Here is a 24,661-nt window from a genome sequence, read left to right as displayed (position 1 = left end):
CAGCAGAATATACCAACCAACCCTAGCAATCCTTCTCCAGGTACCACTTCCCATCCCAGAAAGTTCCCCACCTACAAGGCAGGTGATGATACCGAGGCCTTCTTAGAAAACTTCAAAAGGGCCTGCCTTGGGTACAGCATCTCTACAGACCAATATATGGTAGAGCTGAGGCTGCAGCTCAGTGGAGCCTTAGTGGAGGTGGCAGCTGAAATGCCTAAGGAACACATGAACCAGTACGAACTTTTTAAAACCAAGGCGAGAGTCAGAATGGGGCTAACACCAGAGCATTCCCATCGGCGGTTCAGAGCCCTAAGGTGGAAACCAGATGTGTCATTTACCCGACAAGCCTACCACATTGTGAAACATTGGGATGCCTAGATATCAGGAGCAACTGTTAAATCTCCAGAAGATTTGCCCTTCCTAATGCAAATGGAGCAGTTCTTAGAGGGTGTTCCTAAGGAAATAGAAAGGTACATCCTAGATGGGAAGCCCAAAACTGTAATCGAGGTGGGGGAGATTGGAGCCAAATGGGTGGAGGTGGCAGAAAAGAAAAAAAACTAGTAGCAGTTGGGGCGAATATCAGAAGGGGCAACCCAAAACAAAACCCTATCACCTACATCCCAAGGAAAACCCCAGATGCCTTATTGTCCCACCACAACATTCTCCAGCAACCCACCTCGCCCCAGTGACCAGTCAACTGCGTGATGATTTAAATGTAATGAGCTGGGGCATGTGAAGACCAACTGCCCCAAGAACCCCAACAGATTACAGTTCATTGCACCAGGATCACACCAAAGGTCCTCAGGCCCAGATGCCTCCAGATACCCTTAGAGCGAAGGGAAACTGTGAGTGTGGGTGGGAAGAAGGTTACAGCATGGAGGGACACTGGAGCGCAGGTGTCAGCTATCCATCAATCCTTAGTGGACCCCCACTTAATCAACCCAGAGGCCCAAGTGATGATTCAACCCTTCAAGTCCAACTCTTTCGATTTGCCTACAGCCAAGTTGCCTGTCCAGTACAAGGGCTGGTCAGGAATGTGGACTTTTGCAGTCTATGATGATTATCCCATTCCCATGCTGCTAGGGGAAGACTTGGCCAACCAGTTAAAGCTGGCCAAGAGGGTGGGAATGGTCACCGCAGCCAGACTAAGCAAGCTTCCACACCTATCCCTGTTCCTGAGCCTTCCACCAGGGCCCCGTCTGTATTACCAGAGACCCAGATGGAGGTGGTGTAACCGGATCCCCTGCCAACGACTGCAACGGCCGTAGTGGATCCAGTCCCAGAGACCCAGCCAAAGCCAGTCCCCGAACTGAAACCGGCAAAGCAACCAGCACCAGAACCATTGCCAGCACCGAGTCCAGTGCTTGAAACCCCGTCTACAGCTCCAACACCAGAGGGCACCACCGAGCCTGCACTGGCAGCAGCAGCAGATGACCCTACACAAGAAGCTCAGCCAGAGCCTGAAATACCCCATAGTGCATCAGCGGAGAGCGGTACACCATCAACAGAAACAGCCCCATCCCCTGCATCGCTTCCAGAGGGACCAAGTCCAGGTCCACAATCCAGTGAGGAACTGATGTCTCCAGCATCAAGGGAACAGTTCCAGGCCGAACAGGAAGCAGATGAAAGCCTCCAGAGAGCTTGGACGGAGGCACAGAGCAACCCACCGCCTCTCAACTCTTCTAATCGATCCCGGTTTGTTGTTGAAAGAGGACTTTTATACAAGGAAACTCTTTCTGGTGGGCACCAGGAAAACTGGCATCCTCAGAGACAGTTGGTAGTTCCAACTAAGTATCGGGAAAAGCTCTTGAGCTTAGCCCATGATCATCCTAGTGGCCATGCTGGGGTGAACAGAACCAAAGACCGTTTGCAGAGGTCATTCCACTGGGAGGGAACGGGCAACGATGTTTCTGCCTATGTCTGATCTTGTGAGGTGTGCAAAAGAGTGGGAAAACCCCACGACCAGGTCAAAGCCCCTCTCCAGCCACTCCCCATCATTGAGGTTCCATTTCAGCAAGTAGCTGTGGATATTCTGGGTCCTTTTGCAAAAAAGACACCCAGAGGAAAGCAGTACATACTGACTTTCATGGATTTTGCCACCCGATGGCCGGAAGCAGTAGCTCTAACTATGAACTAGGAACTATGGAACTATGGAAAGCCTTTGGGAAGCTCATGGGTTAAATCACTTAGTTGCCACCCCTTACCACCATCAAACAAATGGCCTGGTGGAGAAGCTTAATGGAACTTTGGGGGCCATGATACGTAAATTCATAAATGAGCACTCCAATGATTGGGACCTAGTGTTGCAGCAGTTGCTCTTTGCCTACAGAGCTGTACCACATCCCAGTTTAGGGTTTTCACCATTTGAACTTGTATATGGCTGCGAGGTTAAGGGGCTATTACAGTTGGTGAAGCAGCAATGGGAGGGGTTTACCTCTTCTCCAGGAACTAACATTCTGGACTTTGTAACCAACCTACAAACCACTCTCCGAACCTTTTTAGCCCTTGCTAAAGAAAACCTAAAAATGCTCAAAAAGAGCAAAAAGCCTGGTATGATAAACATACCAGAGAGTGTTCATTCAAAGGAGGGAACCAAGTCATGGTCTTAAAGGCACTCGAGGCCCATGAAATGGAAGCTTTGTGGGAAGGACCATTCACGGTCCAAGAGCACCTGGGAGTTGTTAATTATCTCATAGCATTCTCTACCTCAAACCAAAAGCCTAAGGTATACCATATTAATTCTCTAAAGCCCTTTTATTCCAGAGAATTAAAGGTTTGTCAGCTTACAGCCCAGGGAGGAGATGACGCTGAATGGCCTGAAGGTGTCTACTATGAAGGGAAAAGTGATGGTGGTATGGAAGAGGTGAACCTCTCCATGACTCTTGGGCGTATGCAGCGAAAGCAGATCAAGGAGCTGTGCATTAGCTATGCCCCGATGTTCTCAGCCACCCCAGGACTGATTGAACAGGCATACCACTCCATTGACACAGGTAATGCTCACCTAATTAGAGTCCAACCTTACCGAGTGTCTCCTCAAGCTAAAACTGCTACAGAACGGGATATCCAGGATATGCTACAGATGGGTGTAATCTGCCCCTCTGGCAGTGCATGGGCATCTCCAGGGGTTCTAGTTCCCAAACCAGATGGGGAGATATGTTTTTGTGTGGACTACCATAAGCTAAATGCTAAAAGAAAAGGAGTACTTGTGGCACCTTAGAGACTAACAAATTTATTTGAGCATTTATAAATGCTTTTCTTTTTGCGAATACAGACTAACACGGCTGCTACTCTGAAAGCTAAATGCTGTAACTCGCCCAGACAACTATCCAATGCCATGCACAGATGAGCTATTGGAGAAACTGGGACGGGCCCCGTTCATCTCTACCTTGGACTTAACCAAGGGTACTGGCAGGTACCTCTAGATGAATCCACCAAGAAAAGGTCAGCCTTCATCACACATGTCGGGCTGTATGAATTTAATGTGCTCACTTTCGGGCTGCAGAATGTACCCGCCACCTTCCAAAAACTTGTAGATGGTCTCCTAGCGGGATTGGGAGAATATGCAGTCGCCTACCTTGACGATGTGGCCATATTTTTGGATTCCTGGGCAAAACACCTGGAACATCTACAAAAAGTCTTTGAGCTGTGATACAGCATGACCAGAAGGCAGCAGGAGAGTGATATAGGAGAGATATGTAAGTCCCAGGATGAGGAGAAGCCTTATTCCCTGTAGAGGGAAGAAAGATTTCTGTAGATTAATTAAAAGCACCTGAAGCCTATTAGAGCATCTGAAGCTAGTCACCTGATAAAAACCCCCTGCTTCAATAAGCCAGGGGAAGGAGTTGGAGCAGAGAGCAGTTTGGAGGAGTTGAAGTAGAGGACAGTTTGGAGAAGTGCTGTGGCTGGCTAGAAGACCAAGACCTGAGGTAAAGAGACACCTGGCTTGTGCAGAGAGAGAGGGCAGGAAGTCCCACAAGCTGAAGAGCAGGAGAGGGAAGTAGCCCAGGGGAAGGACGCACTAGTTCAAGTGGTTTACCACTATCCCTAGGGCCCCTGGGCTGGGACCCAGCGTAAAGGGTGGGCCTGGGTCCCTCCCTCTCTACTACCCTTCTCTGGGTTACTAGTGGGACAGTAAATACCTTAGTTCAGGGGCAGAAAACTGCACCCTGAACCCCCCCACAAGAAGAGGAAGCACGGGACCCATCCTAATCGTACCGGCAATTTGCCACAGAGCGCATAAGGGAGGCAGGACTAACTGTTAAGGCTAAGAAGTGTCAAATAGGCCTAAACAGAGTGACTTACCTTGGACACCAGGTGGGTCAAGGAACTATCAACACCCTACAGGCCAAAATGGATGCTATCCAAAAGTGGCCTGTCCCAAAGTCAAAGAAACAGGTCCAATCCTTCTTAGGCTTGGATGGATATTACAGGCGATTTGTACCGCAATACAGCCAAATCGCCGCCCCACTGACAGACCTAACCAAAAAGAAACAGCCAAATGCAGTTCAGTGGACTGAAGAGTGTCAGAAGGTCTTTAACCAGCTTAAAGCGACACTCATGTCTGACCCTGTGCTAAGGGCCCCAGACTTCGACAAACCGTTCCTAGTAACCACAGATGCATCCGAGCGTGGTGTGGGAGCAGACTTAATGCAGGAACGACTGAATCAAGAGTTCCATCCTGTCATGTTTCTCAGCAAGAAGCTGCCTGAGAGGGAAAGCAACTGGGCAATCAGTGAAAAGGAATGTTATGCCATTGTCTATGCTCTGGAAAAGCTACACCCATATGGGGGCGTTTCCAGCTGCAAACCGACCATGCTGCACTACGGTGGCTTCATACCACCAAGGGAAATAACAAAAACCGTATTCGGTGGAGTTTAGCTCTCCAAGATTTTAATTTCGACATACAACACATCTCAGGAGTTTCTAACAAAGTGGCTGATGCACTTTCCTGTGAAAGTTTCCCAGAATCAACTGGTCCAAATCGTCTTTAAGATGTGGGAAATATTGTTAGTCTTTATACAGTTAGTAATATATTTAGAGATGCATGTGTCTTATTAACTCTGTTTTTTCCTAGAGCTCCAGGAAGAAATCACAGCCAGTGTTTCGCCCTATCTGTGATTTGGGGGGCGTGTCATAAATATAAAGGGAAGGGTAACCACCTTTCTGTATACAGTGCTATAAAATCCCTCCTGGCCAGAGGCAACATCCTGTTACCTGTAAAGGGTTAAGAAGCTCAGCTAACATGGCTGGCACCTGAACCAAAGGACCAATAAGGGAACAAGATACTTTCAAATCTGGGGGTGGAGGGGTGGGGAGAAGGCTTTTGTTTGTGCTCTTTGTTTACGTGTTTGTTCTCTCTTGGGACTGAGAGAGGCCAGATAGAAATCCATCTTTTCCAACCCATCCTAATCCAAGTCTCCAATATTGCAACCAGTAGAGGTAAGCCAGGCAAGGCGGATTAGTTTATCTTTTGTTTTATGTGAATTTTCCTTGTGTTAAGAGGGAGGTTTATTTCTGTTTTCTGTAACTTTAAGGTTTTGCTCAGAGGGGGACCCTCTGCGTTTTGAATCTGAATACCCTGTAAAGTATTTTCCATCCTGATTTTACAGAGGTGATTCTTTTACCTTTTCTTTAATTAAAATTCTTCTTTTAAGAACCTGATTGATTTTTCATCTTCTTAAGATCCAAGGGTTTGTGTCTGTGTTCACCTGTACAAATTGGTGAGGATTCTTATCAAGCCTTCCCCAGGAAAAGGGGTGTAGGGTTTGGGGGGATATTTTGGGAGAAGACGTCTCCAAGTGGTCTCTTTCCCTGTTCTTTGTTTAAAACACTTGGTGGTGGCAGTATACTGTTCAAGAACAAGGCAAAGTTTGTACCTTGGGGAAGTTTTTAACCTAAACTGGTAAGAGTAAGCTTAGGGGATCTTTCATGAGGGTCCCCACATCTGTACTTTAGAGTTCAGAGTGGGGAAGGAACCTGACACATGCATATCTGTGTCTGTGCGTAGGTCCATATGTGTATGTGTGGGTGTGCGCATGCATGGGATGGCTGTTGTTGATAAAACCCCAGCTCCTTTCTGGACATGGCATATCTCATGTTGTTACAGCAGCAGCTCAGACTGTAACGGGTCAGAGCATGGGGAGTGCAAACCCTCCATTCCTATCTGTGCTCTGGCTGCATGTTCAGCAGTTGGTGTCGGATTTGTCGGAGGTGCTGAGTGCAGCCAGCCGCGGAGCTGCAGGGCCCTGGCACCGGTGGGAATGAGCTCCGAATTGGGCTGTGGCTGCTTGAAGGGTCCTCTTGCAGGGCAGCTTGCTGGATGGTTTATGAGGGTTTGGGATCATAAAACCACAAAAAGGCTGGGGAGGGACCTGAAGCTAAGTTTATCTTCTTGTCTGACACTGATTCTGATCTCCCTCACCTGGGTGTGACTGTATTGCTGCCAGGGGAGTTGCACTGGTGTAAAACCTGGTGTGAATGGGGAGGGAGCTAGGCCCTACAAGTCTCTCCGGTTGTGTACCTTTCAAGCTGCAGCTTTGGCCTGACAGCTGGCCCCAGGTGACCCCCAGCGTCCCTGAGACCCTGCTCTTGGTCATGTGGGTCCTGGTGACTCCACTCTCAATAGGCTTGGCCCTTTGACAGGGCAGTGTATGCCACTGTGGTGTGCAGCGCCCTTCCCAGACCCTGTAAGTATGGGTACTGTGATAGGGGTCCATCAAAGGGTCAGCATTGGAACTGGCTGCAGTAAGCCCCAATAGGAGTAGCGTACCTTGGTGAATGAGGCTTAGTACGTGGGTCCAGAATCTCCAGGGCAGTTCAGTGACTGGCCTGGAACTGAGGGATCCAGTAACCAGGGACTCTCTTCTCTGCTTCTTGGCTCTTGAAAACCTGCCCCGGATCCACACCACAGAGCAGGCCTGGCTCCAGGAAACCCCCTGAGATGCCCATGTTCCTTCTGCCCCAGCTGTGTGGGGGATGGGTGAACTCCCTGAGAGCTCAAGGCTTCAGCTCCCCAGCCCCATAACAGCTTAAAGGGAGGGGGTAGCAGAAGCCAACAGGGCAGTTTCTGAGTCTCTGACACAGAACTGGCGAGGTGGGCCCCAGAGGGCAATGAAGGGAGCAAACCAACCTGTGAGGGCAGCACCCATCACTGGAACAGCTACAGGGGCTAGTAGGCCACACTTGGCTCAGAAACCTCAGCACAGAGGTCAGGAGTGGGGGAGGAGGGCAGATGAGATGCCCGTTCCCAAACTGAAATGGGTTTGGTTCTGATCCAGTTGAACAGATGGAGGAGGGTTGGAGGAATCCACAGGCCAGATCCTGGCACTGCTGTGGCCTCTTTGGCAACAGACCAGTGAGGTGTGTGTGTGAGCAGAATCCATGCATGCACCAGTGCAAACCGAAGCTGCCAGCTGCCTATTCCTCTGAAAAGTGCCCTGTGATATTTAGTGACCATGGATGCTGGGAGCATGGCTTTGTATTGGTCCCTAAAGATGGTGCTTGCAGCAGCACAGTGCCCCCTAGTGCCTCACTGGGGCACTGGGCATGGATTTGGAGATTCATAGATTCCAAGGCCAGAAGGGCCTGACCTGGTGTATAGCACAGGCCAGAGAGACCTGCCCCGAGTATCATAGAATATCAGGGTTGGAAAGGACCTCAGGAGGTCATCTAGTCCAACCCCCTGCTCAAAGCAGGACCAATCCCCAACTAAATCATCCAATGTTTTTTTTTGCCCCAGATCCCTAAATGGCTCCCTCAAGGCTTGAACTCACAATTCTGGGTTTAGCAGGCCAATGTTCAAACCACTGAACTCTCCCTCCCCCCGACCAAGGTAGCAGAGGATGGTTTCGATCCATCGACCTCTGGGTTATGGGCCCAGCATGCTTCCGCTGCACCACTCTGCTGTGTGATTTTAGTATTCCATGTCCGTATCATCCTCCTTCTCCTCCTCCTGCACCATCATTAGCTCTATCAGGTGCATTCGGTGGGTCAGAAAATTCTGCCAGAACGTCCACCAGCGTTTCCCAGAAGCTCTGCCCATTTTGTGAGACAGGAGCAAAAACCCAAGAGCAAGAGAATTTCTTCCAATGGCGAATCTTCCATTTTGCTAGTTCAGGTCACTGGGAGCGTACAGACCACAAGGAGAGCTCATCAAGACGTGTCCATGGGATGCAACAACTTGCCCTGACGTGCGGGGAGGACAGTCACGTTTTCCCCACATTGCACCACAACAATTTGGGAAGGCACTAGGAAGTCTGGGATATGGTTGGTTGGACTCGGACCTGCAAACTGTTGAGTAGATGCTGGAGCCCAGATATTCAGTGTAGATGCTCGAGCCTGGGGTTCCAAACACAGGGTTGGCAGACTCAAGGCCCCACTAAACCTGGGATTAGTTGCCGTGTAGACATACCCTAAGGCTCTGTTAAAATCCAGGGTATTTCCATCAATCTCCACTCAAACTAACTGGGTGACTCAAGAGGACACGCAGTCATCACTGCACCAGAGATACGTAACTCCTAGAGCAGAGCTTTTAGAAAAACTTCCAATCTGGATTGAAAAATTGTCAGTGATGGAAGATCCACCTCAACCCTGCGTAAGTTTTTCCAGTGGTTAATTATACTCACTGTTAAATATTTATGCCTTATTTTCAGTCTGAATTTGTCTAGCATCAACTTCCAGCCATTGAATCATGTTAGACCTTTCTCTGCTAGCCTGAAGAGCTCGTTATTAAATATTTGTTCCCCAGGTAAGTACTTTTAGACTGTGACCAAGTGACCCCTTGACCTTCTCTTTCTTAAGCTAAATAGACTGAGCTCCTTGAGTATATCACTATAAGGCAAGTTTTCTAATCTTTAATCATTCTCATGGCTCTTCTCTGAATCCTCTTCAGTTTATCAACATCCTTTGTGAATTGTGGGCACAGCATTCCAACGGCACTTGGACCAGGGCCAAATACAGATGTAAAATAACCTCTCTGCTCATACATAAGATTCTCCTGTTTATGCGTCCCAGGATCACATTAGCTCTTTCAGCCATAGTGTACCTTGGGAGCTCATGTTCATCTGATTATCCACCACAACCCCTAAATCTTTTTTCAGAGTCTCTGCTTCCCAGGATAGAGCCCCTGCCTCCATCCTGTAAGCAGGGCCTACATTCTTTGTTCCTAGCTGTGTACATTCAGTTAGCTGTATTAAAATATATATTGTTTGCTTGCACCCAGTTTATCAAACAATCTAGATTGCTCTGAATCACTGACCTGTCCTCTTCATTGTTAACCCCCCCTTCAATTTTTGTGCCATTTGCAAACTATATAATTGATGATTTTATGTTTTCTTCCAAGTCATTGATAAAGATGTTAAACAGCGTAGAGCCAAGAGCCAATCCCTGCGGGACCCCACTGGAAACAGACCTATGTGATGACAATTTCCCATTTACAGTTACATTTTGAGACCTATCAGTTAGCCAGCTTTTAATCCATTTAATGTGTGCCATGTACATTTTATATTGTTCTAGTTCTTTAATCAAAATGTCTGCAGCACCAAGTCAAACGCCTTACAGAAGCCTAAGTATATTTTACATCAACACTGTTACCTTTATCAACCAAACTTGTAATCTCATCAAAAAAAGCTATCAAGTTAGTTTTTCAGGATCTATTTTCCATAAACCCATTTTGACTGACATTAATGACATCACCCTCCTTTAGTTCATTATTAATCCAGTCCCATATCACCCACTCCATTATCCTGCTCAGGATCAATGTTGGCCTGACAGGCCTATAATTCCCTGTGCCATCCCATTTACCCTTTTTTAAAACTGTTACAACATTAGCTTTCTTCCAGTTTTCTGGAACTTCCCCATTGTTCGGAGGCTCCCGTCCCTGGCTTGCCGCTGCTCCCCCTGTGACCTTTCTCATATCACTTAGACTCTCTGGCCCTTTGTTCCCCATCTGCTCTGTCTCACAGGTAGTTCAAGGATCAATACAGTAAAGACTGTGAAGTGCCTTGACCCCCGGGCGGTGAGGGACAGCGGATTAGCACCCTTGCTATGGAAGTATTGTGTACACCTCTGCTCCTGCATAAACTTGTGCATGGTGGGGATTGGGAGAGAGGTGAGAGTAGGACCCAGGATTGGGACCTGGAGGGGTTAGAATGGGCCCAGGAGCAGGTAGGAAACTTGGGGTGTCTCCTTTCCAGCCTGGAGCTGCCTATGCTGCCCTTCCCTCCTCAGTACCTCCCTCCCTGCCCCTCAGACCACCTGCCAGGCAGTACAGGGTGGGAGATATATAGTACCTAAGTCTGAATCCCCCGGGAAGACTAGCTTGGAAATCAGTGCAATCACCAAAACAGGCTTCTTCTGACCAGACCTGGGGAATGCCTTTAACTCTCCAGTTTAAAAAGAAATGTGCTAATTTTTCCAGTGAAAACTGATTCAGGGCCATTAGGGGATGAGCCCAAGGGAGCATCTCATCCAGATTTGGAATTCCTTCTAGGGTAATGCTCAGATTTTATGTCCCAAGAAGCTCAGTCAAGCTTGTATTGACAAATGCTGGCTTTCCTTATCCTTTAGTAGGGGGCTCACAGGTAAAAGAAGGATGGGCCTATGATGAACGCACAGGGCTGGGGCTTAAGAGACTTGGATTCAAATCCAGCTCTGCCAGTGACTCCCTGTATGACCCTGGCCAAGTCATTGCAATGCTCTGGGCCTCAGTTTCCATCTGCAAAATGGGTATAATGACTCAACTTTTTCTCCCAACCTGTGTTTGTTCAGCCTTGAGTCCTTCAGGGCAGGGGCTGTCTCTTGCTCTGAGTCTGTACACTGCCTTCATGGCACAACATGGCCCTGGTGTGCGCTTCTGCTGCCTACCAACACAATTGAAACAATAATACTAACGGCTCTGGGGGATGACATGCATGCTCTGGAGACCCCAACAGTTCTGAAATACCCATCACAGTGTCAGTACCTGCCAGGGGTCCACAGTGTTTGTCTGGGAGTCCCAATTTGCCAGGTTCTGGAGAATATGTGTGTGTGGGGGGATTGAATATTCTGTCCCCAAAGGCACTGGCCCACCCATCATGTGCTGGGTGTTTAGTGCCAAGTGCCAGCATAAAGGAAATGCAAGGTGAAAAACAGAGGCATTGTCAGAGCAGGGATCCATCTAGCCTGGTCTTAGACAGTGCCCAGAGCCCTCTCAATGTCAGGTACCAGCTGTTTTGGAGGAAGAAACCTTGATAGCGAAGCATGAGCATGGAACCATGGGTAGAGCCCAGTCTGATGTTCGCTAATGCAGCTAGAGAGGGAAAGGGAGAGGGGGTGACTCATTACAGTCCTTTGATGGAGAACTGCTCAGTATCTCCAATGACTCCCACATGATAGAAACAGGACACCCGCAGCAGGACACCTGCATTCAGTGCTATGAGTCATCTGGTAGGGGATGCTGCTCTCTGTGAGTCAGCACAATGAGAAGGAATTTTTAAAGTATATTAGGAACAAAAGGAATCCTGACAATGGCATTAGTATATTGCTAGATGGAAATGGTAAAGTTCTCAATAGCAATACAGAAAAAGCAGTAGTGTTCCATAAATATTTCTGATCTGTTGTTGGGAAAAAACAGATAATGCAGTCTTATCTTATGATGATGATAACATTTTCCCCTTCCACTAGTATATCAGGAGAATGTAAAACTACTAAATTAAACATTTTTAAATCAGCAGATCCAGTTTATGTGCATCCAAGAGTTTTAAAAGAGTTGGCTGAGGATCTCACTGCACTGTTAATGTTGCTTTTCAATAAGTCTTGGAACATCAGGGAAGTTCCAGAGAACTGGAAGAAAGCTAATGTTGTACAAGTATATTTTAAAAGGGTAAACCGGATGACTTGGGTAATTATAGGCCGATTAATCTGATATTGAGCCGAGGCAAGAAAAGAGAGCAGCTGATACAGGACTCAGTTAATAAAGAATTAAAGGAGGGTAATATAATTAATGCCAATCAACATGGGTTTATAGAAAATAGATTCTGTCAAACTAATTTGATAGCTTTTTTTTTCTTTTTGAGATTACAAGTTTGGATGATAAAGGAAATAGTGTTGATGTAATAGACTTGGACTTCTGTAAGGTTTTGTCTTCATACTGCATAACATTTTGATTAAGCAGTGACTGAAAATGGGCAATCAGCTGAATGAGCTGATATGAATATGCAATGCTGTGGCCAATAGGGCTAATGCATTCTTGGATGCATGAACAGGGGAATCTCAAGTAGGAGCAGAGAGGTTATTTTACCTCTGTATTTAGCACTGTTGTGACCACTGCTGGAATACGGTGTCCAGTTCTGATGTACATCATTCAAAAAGGATGTTAATATATTGGAGAGCGGTCAGAGAAGAGCCATGAGAATGAACAAAGGATCAGAAAACCTGCCCTAGAATGAGAGACTCATGGATTTCAATCTATTTATCTTAAGGAAGAGAAGGTTGTAGACTTGATCACAGTCTACAAGACCTGTAAGACCCCTACATGGGGAACAAATATTTAATAATTGGTTCTTAGGTCTAGCAATGAAAGGTCTAACATGAGCCAATGGCTGGAAGTTGAAGCTAGACAAATCCAGACTGGAAAGAAAGTGTGGATTTTTAACAGGGCACATAATTAACCATTGGGACAATTTGCCAAAGGTTGTAGTGGACACTTCATCAATGACAATTTTAACATCAAGATTGGATGTGTATCTAAAAACTCTGCTCTAGGAGTTACTGGGGGCAGGTCTCTCTGGCCTGTGCTATACACCAGGTCAGGCCCTTCTCGCCTTGGAATCTATGAATCTACAAATCCATACCCAATGCCCCCAGTCACTGGCCTGTGCAATACAGGAGGACAGACTAGACAATCACAATGATCCCTTCTGGCCTTGGAATCTATGAAAAACCCAGGGGTCCCAAGTCCCAAGGTAATACCATGACCAGTGGATCCCCCTTCTTTATGCCTGAGCCTCACTAGGGCTTCCTGGGTTGTGATGTTCCTGCTGCAGGCCCTGCCCATTGGTTTCTCTCTCCTCTGAAGCACCGTCAGAACAGTTGAGTAGCTTGACATTATTTTGCAAAAAAGCTTTTAGTCAAAATATGAGTTTTCACAGAAAATGAGTTTTTTGAAAAAAAAAATTAGTTTTCAATGAAATTTTTCATTTTGCAAAAAACTGTGGAATGAAAAATGTTCAGAATGAAAATTGTTGAAAAAAATATTGATTTTTAAATATGTTTTATTTTGAAATAAGGGGAAATTTTCTCAGTGTTTTATTTTCCAACCCCCTTTTTCCAACTGGAAAAAGCAGGGCCTCGTACTTTTAAACGTTTCTTCGCTGGAAAAATGTGAACAGAGTTTTGCAAAAGAAAGTCTTATTTCAACTTCCATTTTAAACTCTTTATCCCCTTTGCCTCCCACTTTTCCATTGAAAATAAAAGGGAGAAATGTAAATAAGTGAGAGAAAGGGGAAAAATCCCTGAAAATTCAAACCAAAATTATTAAAAATGAAACAAAAATTTTCATTTCATTTTGAAAAAAATTCACTTGGAATATTTCACTGAAAATGGGGAAAAATGTAAAAGGTCCAATGAACAAAACCTGTTTGTTTTCTCAAAAAGAAAAGGAGTACTTGTGGCACCTTAGAGACTAACAAATTTGTTAGAGCATAAGCTGTCGTGAGCTACAGAAGTGAGCTGTAGCTCACGAAAGCTTATGCTCTAATAAATTTGTTAGTCTCTAAGGTGCCACAAGTACTCCTTTTCTTTTTGTGAATACAGACTAACACGGCTGCTACTCTGAAACCTGTTTGTTTTCTGTCTTTTTCATGACCCCCCCTGCAAATCTGTGCTGCCTAGGTAACAGCTAGTACCACGATCCTGCAGCTCAGTGACAAACTCGGTTGAGTTTGGCTGTGTGAGGCCAACAAAAAGCACATGGATGTCCCCAGGACTGGTGCTGTTTATTCCCTTCCCTCTAATGGGCCATATCCCTGGCCCTCCTGCTGAGTAACTCCGGACTCCCATCATTAGTCACATTGAGCTTGCTCGCCTCTGTGTGACTCAGCAATGGGTGGCAGAATCAAGTCCTGAGTACTGAGCCCAAGCCTCGTCTGATTCCAGGGGACCCCGTGCTCTGAGAGGTGGCTTCTTTGGGGTGGGGGATAGAACAGAGGCGCTGGCCATTTTTAGTCTTAAAAAAAAGAACAGAACACTTTTTTCAGCAGCTGGAGTGTCCTGCCTAGTATCCTGCTCAAACTCCAGCTCAGGAAACTGATCACATTCTTCCTGCATTGTCAGCTAGATAAGGGAATCTTCTTTCCTTACCCAATGTAGATTGTTGGGTAGTGTCGCTGTGCACCATTTTATAGCCTCTGCATGGCCATCCTAGAGGTGTCTGCATTTCAGTGGAGAATAAACTGAGCCCAATGCAGATTTTCTTTTCACTTGCTCTGTTTTTGAAGGGCTTTGAAACCGTTTCTCCTTCAGCCTAAACATTGCTGTATGAATGGATATCTTCCTGTGATGGAGCACTACATGCCAGTGTCCTGAGCCTTTGGGGGCTGGACATTATTACTGGATTTCATCCTCTTTCTCTCCCTCTGTCTCTCTCACAAACACATGCGCTCTGCAGATACTGGAAATGGCACTCCGGGGCATTCCCTCCCCTCCCTCAGGACACCCTGCAGCTGTGGGTTCCTAGCACTCCCCTGATCCTCCCCTTATCTACACTGTTCACTTTACTGCATTCCTGTCAAACTGATCAATGCTGGCAGGTTAATCATTCTCACTCATGGATTCTGAGATCTCCCATTAAAATCAAGGTGAGACAAGCCACTAAATCCCACTTCACCTTTTGCATTCCTAGATTATTGATAAAGGTGAGAAGGGACCCTGTGGCCATGTAGCCTGACCTGTAACATGGGCCAGAGACCTGCCTCGCCTTCATTCCTGGTTGAACTTGAGCAGATCTTTTAGAAGAACAGCCACTCTCGATTTCAAAGTAGGCAGCGATGGCAAACTCCTCCAGTCAGTGCTAGCCCTGTGCTCAGTACCAGAGCATGGAAGTTTGGAGTTAACCCCATGCAGTTTCTGCCCTTGCTGGTGGGTTGACAGTCTCCCCAGTCTGAAGAGCGAATGCAGCAGTTCTTCAGCTCATGATGCAAAGGGTCTGGAAAGCTGCCCCAAGTGGTTATCTTGCATAGGGATGTGCTGTGGCAGGATCAGGTGTGGCTGGGCTGCTTTGCTTTCTGGCCATCTTAGGGCAGTGGAACAACCCATAGGGAGCCATTGCAATATAGATTAGAGCAGCCCAGAATCTGACTTTCCATATGCCAGAGAATGGATCAGTCCCTGGCTGCTCCCTAGCACAGAGGAGAGCAATGAAATCTCTAAGACATACCCCCTCATGGCTTGGCTGCATCCAAAGATATGGCCCCAAAATGTTTCCTGTCATATTTGCCCACATTGCCCTGGCTGGGATGCTTTAGTTGGGGATTGGTCCTGCTTTGAGCAGGGGGTTGGACTAGATGACCTCCTGAGGTCCCTTCCAACCCTGATATTCTATGATTGATTTAATAGGAAAATATCATGTGACTACTTCCTATTACTGTTGCTAATTAGTGCCTACCTGGTTCTTCTGGGATGTGACTCATGTTTGCAGCAATTAAGACCCTAATCCACTGCACAAGCCCCATGATGCATATTAAATGTGGGATTTTCCACATTGGATGGGATGGTGGCCAGTTGACCCATTGCTTGGACGGCACACTTTCAATAAAGCTGCTTACACTTTAAGCTTTATTAAATGAGTCAGTCAAGCTGACAGGATTTGGGGAGCTGATTAACATGAAACCCAGGCTGTTTTGTGCAGTGTGACTGTATTAATTATGCAGCAGAGGTAAACGAACTTCCAGGCAAACAAGCTCAGGTTACAAGAGCTAATGCAGAAAAATGAAAACCAGAGCAGCTCACAGAGGGCTCTGCCCCTGTCTCCTACCGAGATCAGGTTTTCGTGCTGCCTGGTATTTGGCCTTTAGAAGAGGAGCCTTAAATGACCTGTAAGGACTGAAACAACTCAGTACATGCAAGACGTTATATCTACCAGAACTCAGATGGCAAGTTGCAGCCCATTGTGAGAGAGCCAGGGACAATATATGTCTAATAGGTTCTTGCTGAGATCTAACCCACCCATCAGAGCCATTTGATTTTACATGTTTACTTATGATGCAGTAGCACTTAAATGCCCCAGCCATGTCAAGCCTGCACTGTGCTGGGCATTGCACAGATCCATGGGGAGTAGTGGGCTTTCTCCAGGGAGCTTACAACCTATCCAGACAAGACACAAAGGCAGAGTAATTGTCCCTGTTTTCCAGGTGGGGGAACTGAGGCACAGACAGATGAAGTGACTTGCCTGAGGTCACTCAGCGAGTCTGTAGCAGAGCCAGGAATTGACCACAGCTCTCCTGAGTTCCAGACCAATGTCTGATCTACCGGCCCTTCCTTCCTCTCATCCATCAGCATGGCCCTTTCTTTTCATTGCTTGTCTCTGGCACTGCCTGTATGTAGCAAACATTGGTTTCACATCTACAGAATCCAGAGTAAGTACCAGCTCCTGATCTAACCATGCACTGTAACAGATAGACAGACAGACAACCCCCCTCCCCCCCCGCATCATCGTGGCTACATGTTCAGGAGAAATCCTCTGCAAGAGACCTCCTCAATGACGCCCAGGCTCTATTCCATTGTGGCCAAACTTCCTGCAAAAGAAGCTTGGATGGCACCTTCTTCAGAGCGATGATGCACCCAATTGGCTTGCAGGGTCTTTGCACTGCTAGATAAGGGGCTTGCACAGCATGTCAACACCCGCACTGTGAGGCCCTGAGACTAGCATTATGAAGATAAGAACAAAAGAATGGCCATACTGGGTCAGACCAAAGGTCCCTCTAGCCCAGAATCCTGTCTTCTGACAGTGGCAATGCCAGGTGCTCCAGAGGGAATGAACAGAACAGGTAATCATCAAGTGATCCATCCCCTATTGCCCATTCCCAGCTTCTGGCAAAGAGAGGCTAGGGACACCATCCCTGCCCATCCTGGCTAATAGCCATTGATGGATCTCTCCTCCATGAATTTATCTAGTTCTTTTCTGAACCCTGTTATAGTCTTGGCCTTCACAACATCCTCTGACAAGGAGTTCCACAGGTTGACTGTGCGTTGTGTGAAGAAATACTTCCTTTTGATTATCAGATGGGTAGCCGTGTTAGTCTGTATCCACAAAAACAATGAGGAGTCCAGTGGCACCTTAAAGACGATCAGATTTATTTGGGCATAAGCTTTCATGAGTAAAAAACCAACTTCTTCAGATGCATGGAGTAAAAATTACAGATACAAAAATAAATATATATTTGCACATGAAGAGAAGTGACTTACCTTATGGTATTTATGCCTGTATGTGTAATTTTCACTCCATGCATCTGAAGAAGTGGGTTTTCTACCCACGAAAGCTTATGCCCAAATCGATCTGGTCATCTTTAATGTGCCACCGGACTCCTCATTGTTTCCTTTTATTTGTTTTAAACCTGCTGGCTATTAATTTCATTTGGGGACCCCTAATTCTTTGTTATGAGGAGTAAATAACACTTCCTTATTTACTTTCTCCACCCCAGTCATGATTTTATAGACCTCTATCATATCTCCCCTTAGTCTTCTCTTTTCCAAGCTGAAAAGTCCCAGTTTTATTAATCTCTCCTCATACAGAAGCTGTTCCATACCCCTCATCATTTTTGTTGCCCTTTTCTGAACCTTTCCCAATTCCAATAGATCTTTTTTTGAGATGGGGCAACCACATCTGCATGCAGTATTCAAGATGTGAGTGTACCATTGTTTTATATAGAGGCAATATAATATTTTATGTCTTATTTTCTATCCCTTTCTTAATGATTTCCAATACTCTGTTAGCTTTTTTGACTGCCACTGCACACTGAGTGGATGTTTTCAGAGAACTATCCACCATTACGCCAAGATCTCTTTCTTGAGTGGTAAAAGCTAATGTAGACCCTATCATTTTATATGTATAGTTGGAATTATGTTTTCCAATGTGCATTACTTTGCATTTATCAACATTGAATTTCATTTGCCATTTTGTTGCCCAGTCACCCAGTTTTGTGAGATCCCTTTGTAGCTCTTCACAGTCAGCTTGGGACTTAACTATCTTGAGTAGATTTGTATCATCTGCAAATTTTGCCACTTCACTGTTCATCCCCTTTTCCAGATCATTTATGAATATGTTGAATAGTACTGGTCCCTGGGGAACACCACTATTTACCTCCCTACATTTTGAAAACAGGACATTAATTCCTACCCTTTATTTCCTATCCTTTAATTAGTTACAGATCCATGAGAGGACCTTCCCTCTTATCCCATGACAGTTTGCTTTGCTTACGAGCCTTTGGTGAGGGATTTTGTCAAAGGCTTTCTGAAAATCCAAGTATACTATATCCACTGGGTCCCCATTGTCCACATGCTTGTTGACTCCCTAAAGAATTCTAGTAGATTGGTGAGTGATGATTTCCCCTTACAAAAACTATGTTGACTCTTCCCCAACAAATTATGTTCATCTATGTGTCTGACAATTTTGTCCTTTACTATAGGTTTAACCACTTTGCCTGGTACTGAAGTCGGGCTTACTGGCCTGTAATTGCTGGGATCACTTCTGGAGCCCTTTTTAAAAATTGGCGTCACATTAGCTACCCTCCAGTCATGTGGTACAGAAGCTGATTTAAATGATAGGTTACAAACGACAGTTAGTAGTTCTGCAATTTCACATTTGAGTTCCTTCAGAACTCTTGGGTGAATGCCATCTAGTCCTGGTGACTTATTACTGTTTAGTTTATCAGTTTGTTCCCAAATCTCCTCTACTGACACCTCAATCTGGGACAGTTCCTCAGTTTTGTCACCTAAAAGAATGGCTCAGGGCTTGGGAATCTCCCTCACATCCTTGGTCATGAAGACCGATGCAAAGATGGCATTTAATTTCTCCGCAATGGCCTATCATCCTTAAGTGTTCCTTTAGCATCTCGATCGTCCAGTGGCCCCACTAGTTGTTTAACAGGCTTCCTGCTTCTGATGTACTTAAATTTTTTTTTGCTATTACTTTTTCAACATTTGAACCTGCTTTACTGTGTGTTGAGCTGGTGCTCAAACTCCTGGTCCTGGATCAGAGTTTATTTCTGCATAGGGATGCCCTATCCATAAGCCTAGCTTCCAGAGCTCTGGAGACTGACAGTCCCATCCACAGTCAGTGGGAGCCACACGAGCTCAGCACTCTAAAAAAGAGGGCATGAGAGTCCTGAACACAGAGATGCTAAGCCAAACTAGCACAGAGGTGCCCATGTTCCAAACAGCAACACAATTCCACAGCCAGGCAGAAAGAATGCACATATGCTCACACACACTAAATGGCACACACACACATGTGCGTGCACACATACATGTGTGCACACACACACACACACACACACTTTACAAGAGTAAACCTTAGCCTTTTCTTAGCTCAGTAATTCTCAACCTTTGCTATGATGGGAGCCCTCTCCCAGCTAGCCAGGACCCCTATACCGCCAAGTCAGCTGCATTAAAAAGTTTGAGAGTCCCATGCTCCAGCTCATCAGCCACAGGACATGGTGGATTGGGAAGATGGTGGAGCAGGGAATATGCTACCCCTTCTCCAGAGGGGCTGAGCTAGCATTGCTGTGTCTGCCCTGGGGACTTTCAGGATGAGGTCTGCCTGGTTCAACCCAAATTGCTCTGTGGAGATCTGTCCCTCTCCCGCCTCCTGCATATCTCCAGCACACAGAGTAGGATCGTTCCCTTTATTTTTATTTTCCAACCAGCCATGAAGCAATCAGACAAATCCATCCCTGTTCCATGCCGTGCAGAGTGAAGCCCCAGCATGGCCGGGCAGGTCATAAGCCTCATGGAGCCAGACTGAATTCAGACTTTAAACACTCACAGTGAAATTTAAAGGAGTAAAAAAATCCATAAAACTCAGTCACTGGAACCCATGAGACCCTGAATGGCAGATCTGCACAACATCAGCATGAGACTTTAGTGTTCTTCTCCTCCAGTACTGCAGAGGTGACAAACAAACTCTCACTGAGTTCTAATGCTATCCAGAAGGGCAGTGGTTCCACAACTAGCTGGTATGTCCATGCTCCCCCTCTTAGGCAAAATGAACCCTTAACATCCAGGGGTAAGAGGGGATTGAATCCAGAGGCTGGGCACACAACCATGTATAATAAGGAACACTGTGCTCACTGGTAAATCCCATCTATGCAGTATGGAAGGGGGATGGAGGGGATGGACAGAACTTGCGGTCTACTGCTCCCAAAATACAGCTCCTTGACTAGGGAGTGCAGGAGATTCCTCTGCCTTGTGCTCTTGGGAGAAGCTCATCCCAGCTGGCAGGAGTCAAAGCCACTGAAATCTATGTACATGATGCTCAGATACCACAGTGATAGGCATGGAATAAAAACATAGATAGATAGATTATATTAGATACTGTAGCCACATAGGCAGAGAGATAGACAGATAGATGCAGAGATAGATACTGCCTGTTATTCATAGATTTGTTCTGTAACATTAACATTATTGGAAGGTGATCTTGCATTCAATTTCTGATGCATGTGAAGTGATGAGTGAGTCCCTGGCCTGGGCCTTATTAACACCCACTGTTTTCTTTGGTGCAGACATCAGAGATGACCAAGACATATGCCAAACCCAAAGAGATGTCAGAGCTTGTCAGCTCCCAGTCATGGATGGATGAAGCCCTGAGCTCCCAAGATGAAATGAAGGAAGAAGACAGCAGACAAGCCCCCTATGGAATGATGGCTGGCTTGAACGAAGAACATGACAGCATTGAGGAGGAGGAGGAGGAGGAGGAGGATGGAGAAAAGCCTAAGAGAAGAGGACCAAAGAAGAAGAAAATGACCAAGGCACGTCTGGAGCGGTTCAGGGCCCGGCGGGTCAAGGCCAATGCCAGGGAGCGCACTCGGATGCATGGTCTGAATGATGCTCTGGATAATCTGAGGAGGGTGATGCCTTGTTACTCCAAGACTCAGAAGCTGTCCAAGATTGAGACTCTGAGGCTTGCAAGGAATTATATATGGGCTCTGTCTGAGGTGCTGGAGACTGGGCAGACCCCAGAAGGGAAGGGCTTTGTGGAGATGCTCTGCAAAGGTCTGTCACAACCAACCAGTAACCTAGTTGCCGGCTGTCTGCAGCTGGGGCCTCAGTCCCTCTTCCTTGAGAAGCATGAAGAGAAGTCCCCAGTGTGTGACTCTGTCATACCCAACCATACCTTCAACTACCAATCCCCGGGATTGCCGAGCCCCCCCTATGGGAACATGGAAACTCACCTCTTACATCTAAAGCCTCCCACCTTCAAAAGTTTGGTGGATCCTTCCTTTGGGAGCCACCACCCAGACTGCACCACTCCACCATATGAAGGACCCCTGACGCCTCCCCTGAGCATCAGTGGGAACTTCTCCTTGAAGCAGGATGGGTCTCCAGATCTGGACAAGTCCTACACGTTCATGGCCCACTACCCTTCGGTGAGCCTGGCTGGAGCTCATGGACACACGTCTCATTTCCAAAGCACAGTGCCCCGCTACGAGCTCCCCATAGACATGAACTACGAGTCCTACCCGCACCATGTGGTTGGGCCCCAGCTCAACACCATATTTAATGAATAATGAGAAAGATGACAGTACGACATGAACATATGAGAATCAAGAGAAATGCAGCCAGGCGGTGTAGATGTTTCTGGAGTGAACACGACTGGGACAGGGATATCACTGCTCCAAAGCTGTATGAAAGATCTCTGGACTGGTCTCATTGAGACACTCCTATGAAAATCTCTGCTAGCCCCTTTCACACTGTCTTGACAATTGTTTAGTTGTGCTATTTTGCTGGTTTTCATGTTTGCCCCCAGAAACTCCGTGACTGTCTCCTTCTTTATTTATTGACAGTCAAGCACACACAGGGATGATACTTTGGCTCTTAAATGAAACATCCAATGCCCCCTTCTGCAGACACCCTGAGAGATACAGTGGTGGGGGTAGGAGCCTGCAGAGTATTTCAAGCTATCTGCACCATTCAGGGCTCTACACTGGTTCCAGATGCATCCAGTATTGGAACGGAACAGCCACTCCTCACCAGGCTTCTGCTGCAAGCAACAGAATCCAACACACTGATCCATCCGGGGGGAAACCTGGTTGCTGAATTCTGGAATTTGGAACTGATAAAAGAAACAGCCATTAACAGAAGAAATTGAGTCAATTGAGTCATAACTGCCTCCCAAAGGAGCTTGAATCAAGAAAGAGAGACAAACACAGACAGCTAGACTGGAACCTGAAAAAGATACTGCAGAAATCTCCATCCCTGCCAGGGGGCGAAGAAGGATCAGTGCAGTAGCCACTGGACAAACCTTCTCTTTGTCTGTTGCCAATCAAATAGGTCTCCCTTTAGATCCTTCTTTGGGGTGTCTTAGCACCAGAACCTTGCCTTTGCACCCAGACTTTATCCTGAGGATTCCCACCAACACAATTTAGATGCAAGATACTCCCAGAGTGTGGATGCATCTCAGCCACATGATTAATAACCACTGTTCTGAGGGCAGCATGCAGGGTTTTCGTTCTGAATGATCAGCATAACATGGACTATGCTCCTGGGAAAGGCAGCTCAGCTTTTTCCTAATGGTTTCTCAAGTCCAGCCGTGGCTTTATTGGCTGGGAAAGGTGGCGATTATCTGAACCAGATACAGACAGCACTAAAATAAATGTGCAAAAAGACATCTGCTGTGGTAGGTTCTCCCAGCCAGCTCTTTGATGCATTTGTTATCCTCCCAGCTCCCAAACATCCCCTGTCCTCCTAGCAAGAACAAAATTATTATTCCCTCCTGAAGTGTCTAACTCCATGGAGACAAGAAGCTTGAAACCCTGGACACTTTGTCTTCACTGTCCCCTTCTCAATCAGGCACTAGAAGATCGGCCCAGGTTCAAAGCTTCAAGGAAATTGCCTCCTACACCTGTCCTGAGGCTGCCAATCTCCCTCCAGTGAAATACTGTCATTCAGCACTTTTTGTGTTGCTCAAAACCAGCATGAGATTATCAGAGCATGAAACGCTTTTTCAGGCCATGTCTGAGACCATGTGCAGAAGCATGTGGTGCAGTTACATGTAACCTGCAGAGAAACCGAAGACTCCAAACCGTAAGACGCTTCACCTTGCAGAAGCACAAATATCTCTCATGTAAAACTTGGACATAATAATTTAAAAAGTGTTTTGAACTAAACCACAGACACATACATGGCCAGGGCAAATGTGTCATTATGGTTTGTATTATATTTATCATACCCTGTGTTTTGAAAACAGATCCTGCCAAAATAAGTGTGTCTTAAGTTTCTCTCTTATTTATTATTTAACTGGGTCTAATTTATTTTCTTTCCATTTTACAGAAAATGTGGAATGTGCTAAATAACCTGCTTGTTTCCCAATCAACTTTAAAGTGTCTAGTTGGAGTTTAGCTTTGTGGGGAAATGCATGTAGGTTTTTGCAGTGCTGTTGCTCCATGATTATTTATTAGACATTATTTATTTAATTTATTCTCCCTCTGCTGCTTCTGTGCCCATCTTCTGGTTATTAAACCAAGTATTTAACCAAGGAATTGCATATTTAATGTTGCCCTTTTTCATTGTTTCGAAGCTCTTTGTAGGACCTTGCCTATCAGTTCCTGATTCCGTCCCTAAACACTTCTATATGAGCAATAACTTTTAAAGGCTATGCAATGCAATTATTTTTGTTTTCCTTTCAAGAAAAGCCAGGCAACTATTTTTGGAATCCCACTCTATGACTGTTGGCCTAGAGAGCCCTTTATGGGGAATCCTCACTATTTTGCAGAGGAAATTTGTATAGAGTTTGGAATTTTGTAATGTCTCAAACTCCAAAGGAACCTGTTTGTACAGCCCCTAGCATTATTATTATTGGTTCATTTTGTTTTGTACTAAGAGCAAACATTCTATCCTTTTGTAAAGAAAGCAAAATCGGCTTGTTGGCTCAAATAAAGCTGTGGCTCTTGTTGTAAATGGTCTTGCTCAAGGCTGTGGATTGTTTTCGTGTTTTCTCTTTTTCTGCTCTTGCTGAATCCAGGGCAGATGAGCAGTTGGCTAGCCTCCCACCACCCATGTTGCACAGACTCTCACTCCAGCTGTAACGGTATTGATGTCAGGGCCTGGGCCACCTCCAATGAAAGCAAGGAGAGTGATTCCCATTGACTTCACTAGGAGCTGGATTGGGCTCTACATGTCTCAGAACAGGGTGTAATGTGTGCTGGGATGGGGTGTGTCACGGAGTCCCTGGGTGATGCTCTGGAACTGCTTCCTACGAAGCCAGGCAGGACTCTGGGGAAGTCTCCTTTCTGTGAGCAGACTGTCTTCAGGACACACGGCTCACACAGTTTCCACCTTCCTGGGTCTGACCTTGGAGCATCCAGCATCCTCTGCCCCTCCGTGCGCTTCCCACAGTGAGTCTGCCCAGGTGGGCTCCTGGGGAAGCCAGAAGGTCCTGCACCCCAACTTCACAGTCAGACGTGACTCTCAG

The 24,661-nt window shown here is 46.2% G+C and overlaps 1 protein-coding gene and 1 non-coding gene across 2 annotated transcripts in view; one reads left to right on the top strand and one right to left on the bottom strand.

Moving 5' to 3' along the window:
• NEUROD4 (neuronal differentiation 4) overlaps positions 1-24,212 on the top strand; it is a 30,319-nt gene extending 6,107 nt beyond the window's left edge. Inside the window, exon 2 of the mRNA XM_038378956.2 lies at positions 20,754-24,212. Coding sequence (XP_038234884.1) covers positions 20,763-21,758 — 996 coding nt within the window. The 5' untranslated portion in view covers positions 20,754-20,762 and the 3' untranslated portion in view covers positions 21,759-24,212. The remainder of the gene's footprint in view (positions 1-20,753) is intronic.
• On the bottom strand, positions 7,833-7,904 carry TRNAM-CAU. Its single transcript has one exon. It is a non-coding gene; the product is annotated as a tRNA-Met (tRNA).
• Positions 24,213-24,661: the final 449 nt, after the last annotated feature.

This window comes from Dermochelys coriacea, chromosome 20 (assembly GCF_009764565.3).
Source record: "Dermochelys coriacea isolate rDerCor1 chromosome 20, rDerCor1.pri.v4, whole genome shotgun sequence".
Lineage (NCBI taxonomy): Eukaryota > Metazoa > Chordata > Testudines > Dermochelyidae > Dermochelys > Dermochelys coriacea.
This window is presented reverse-complemented; position numbering and strand designations above follow the sequence as displayed.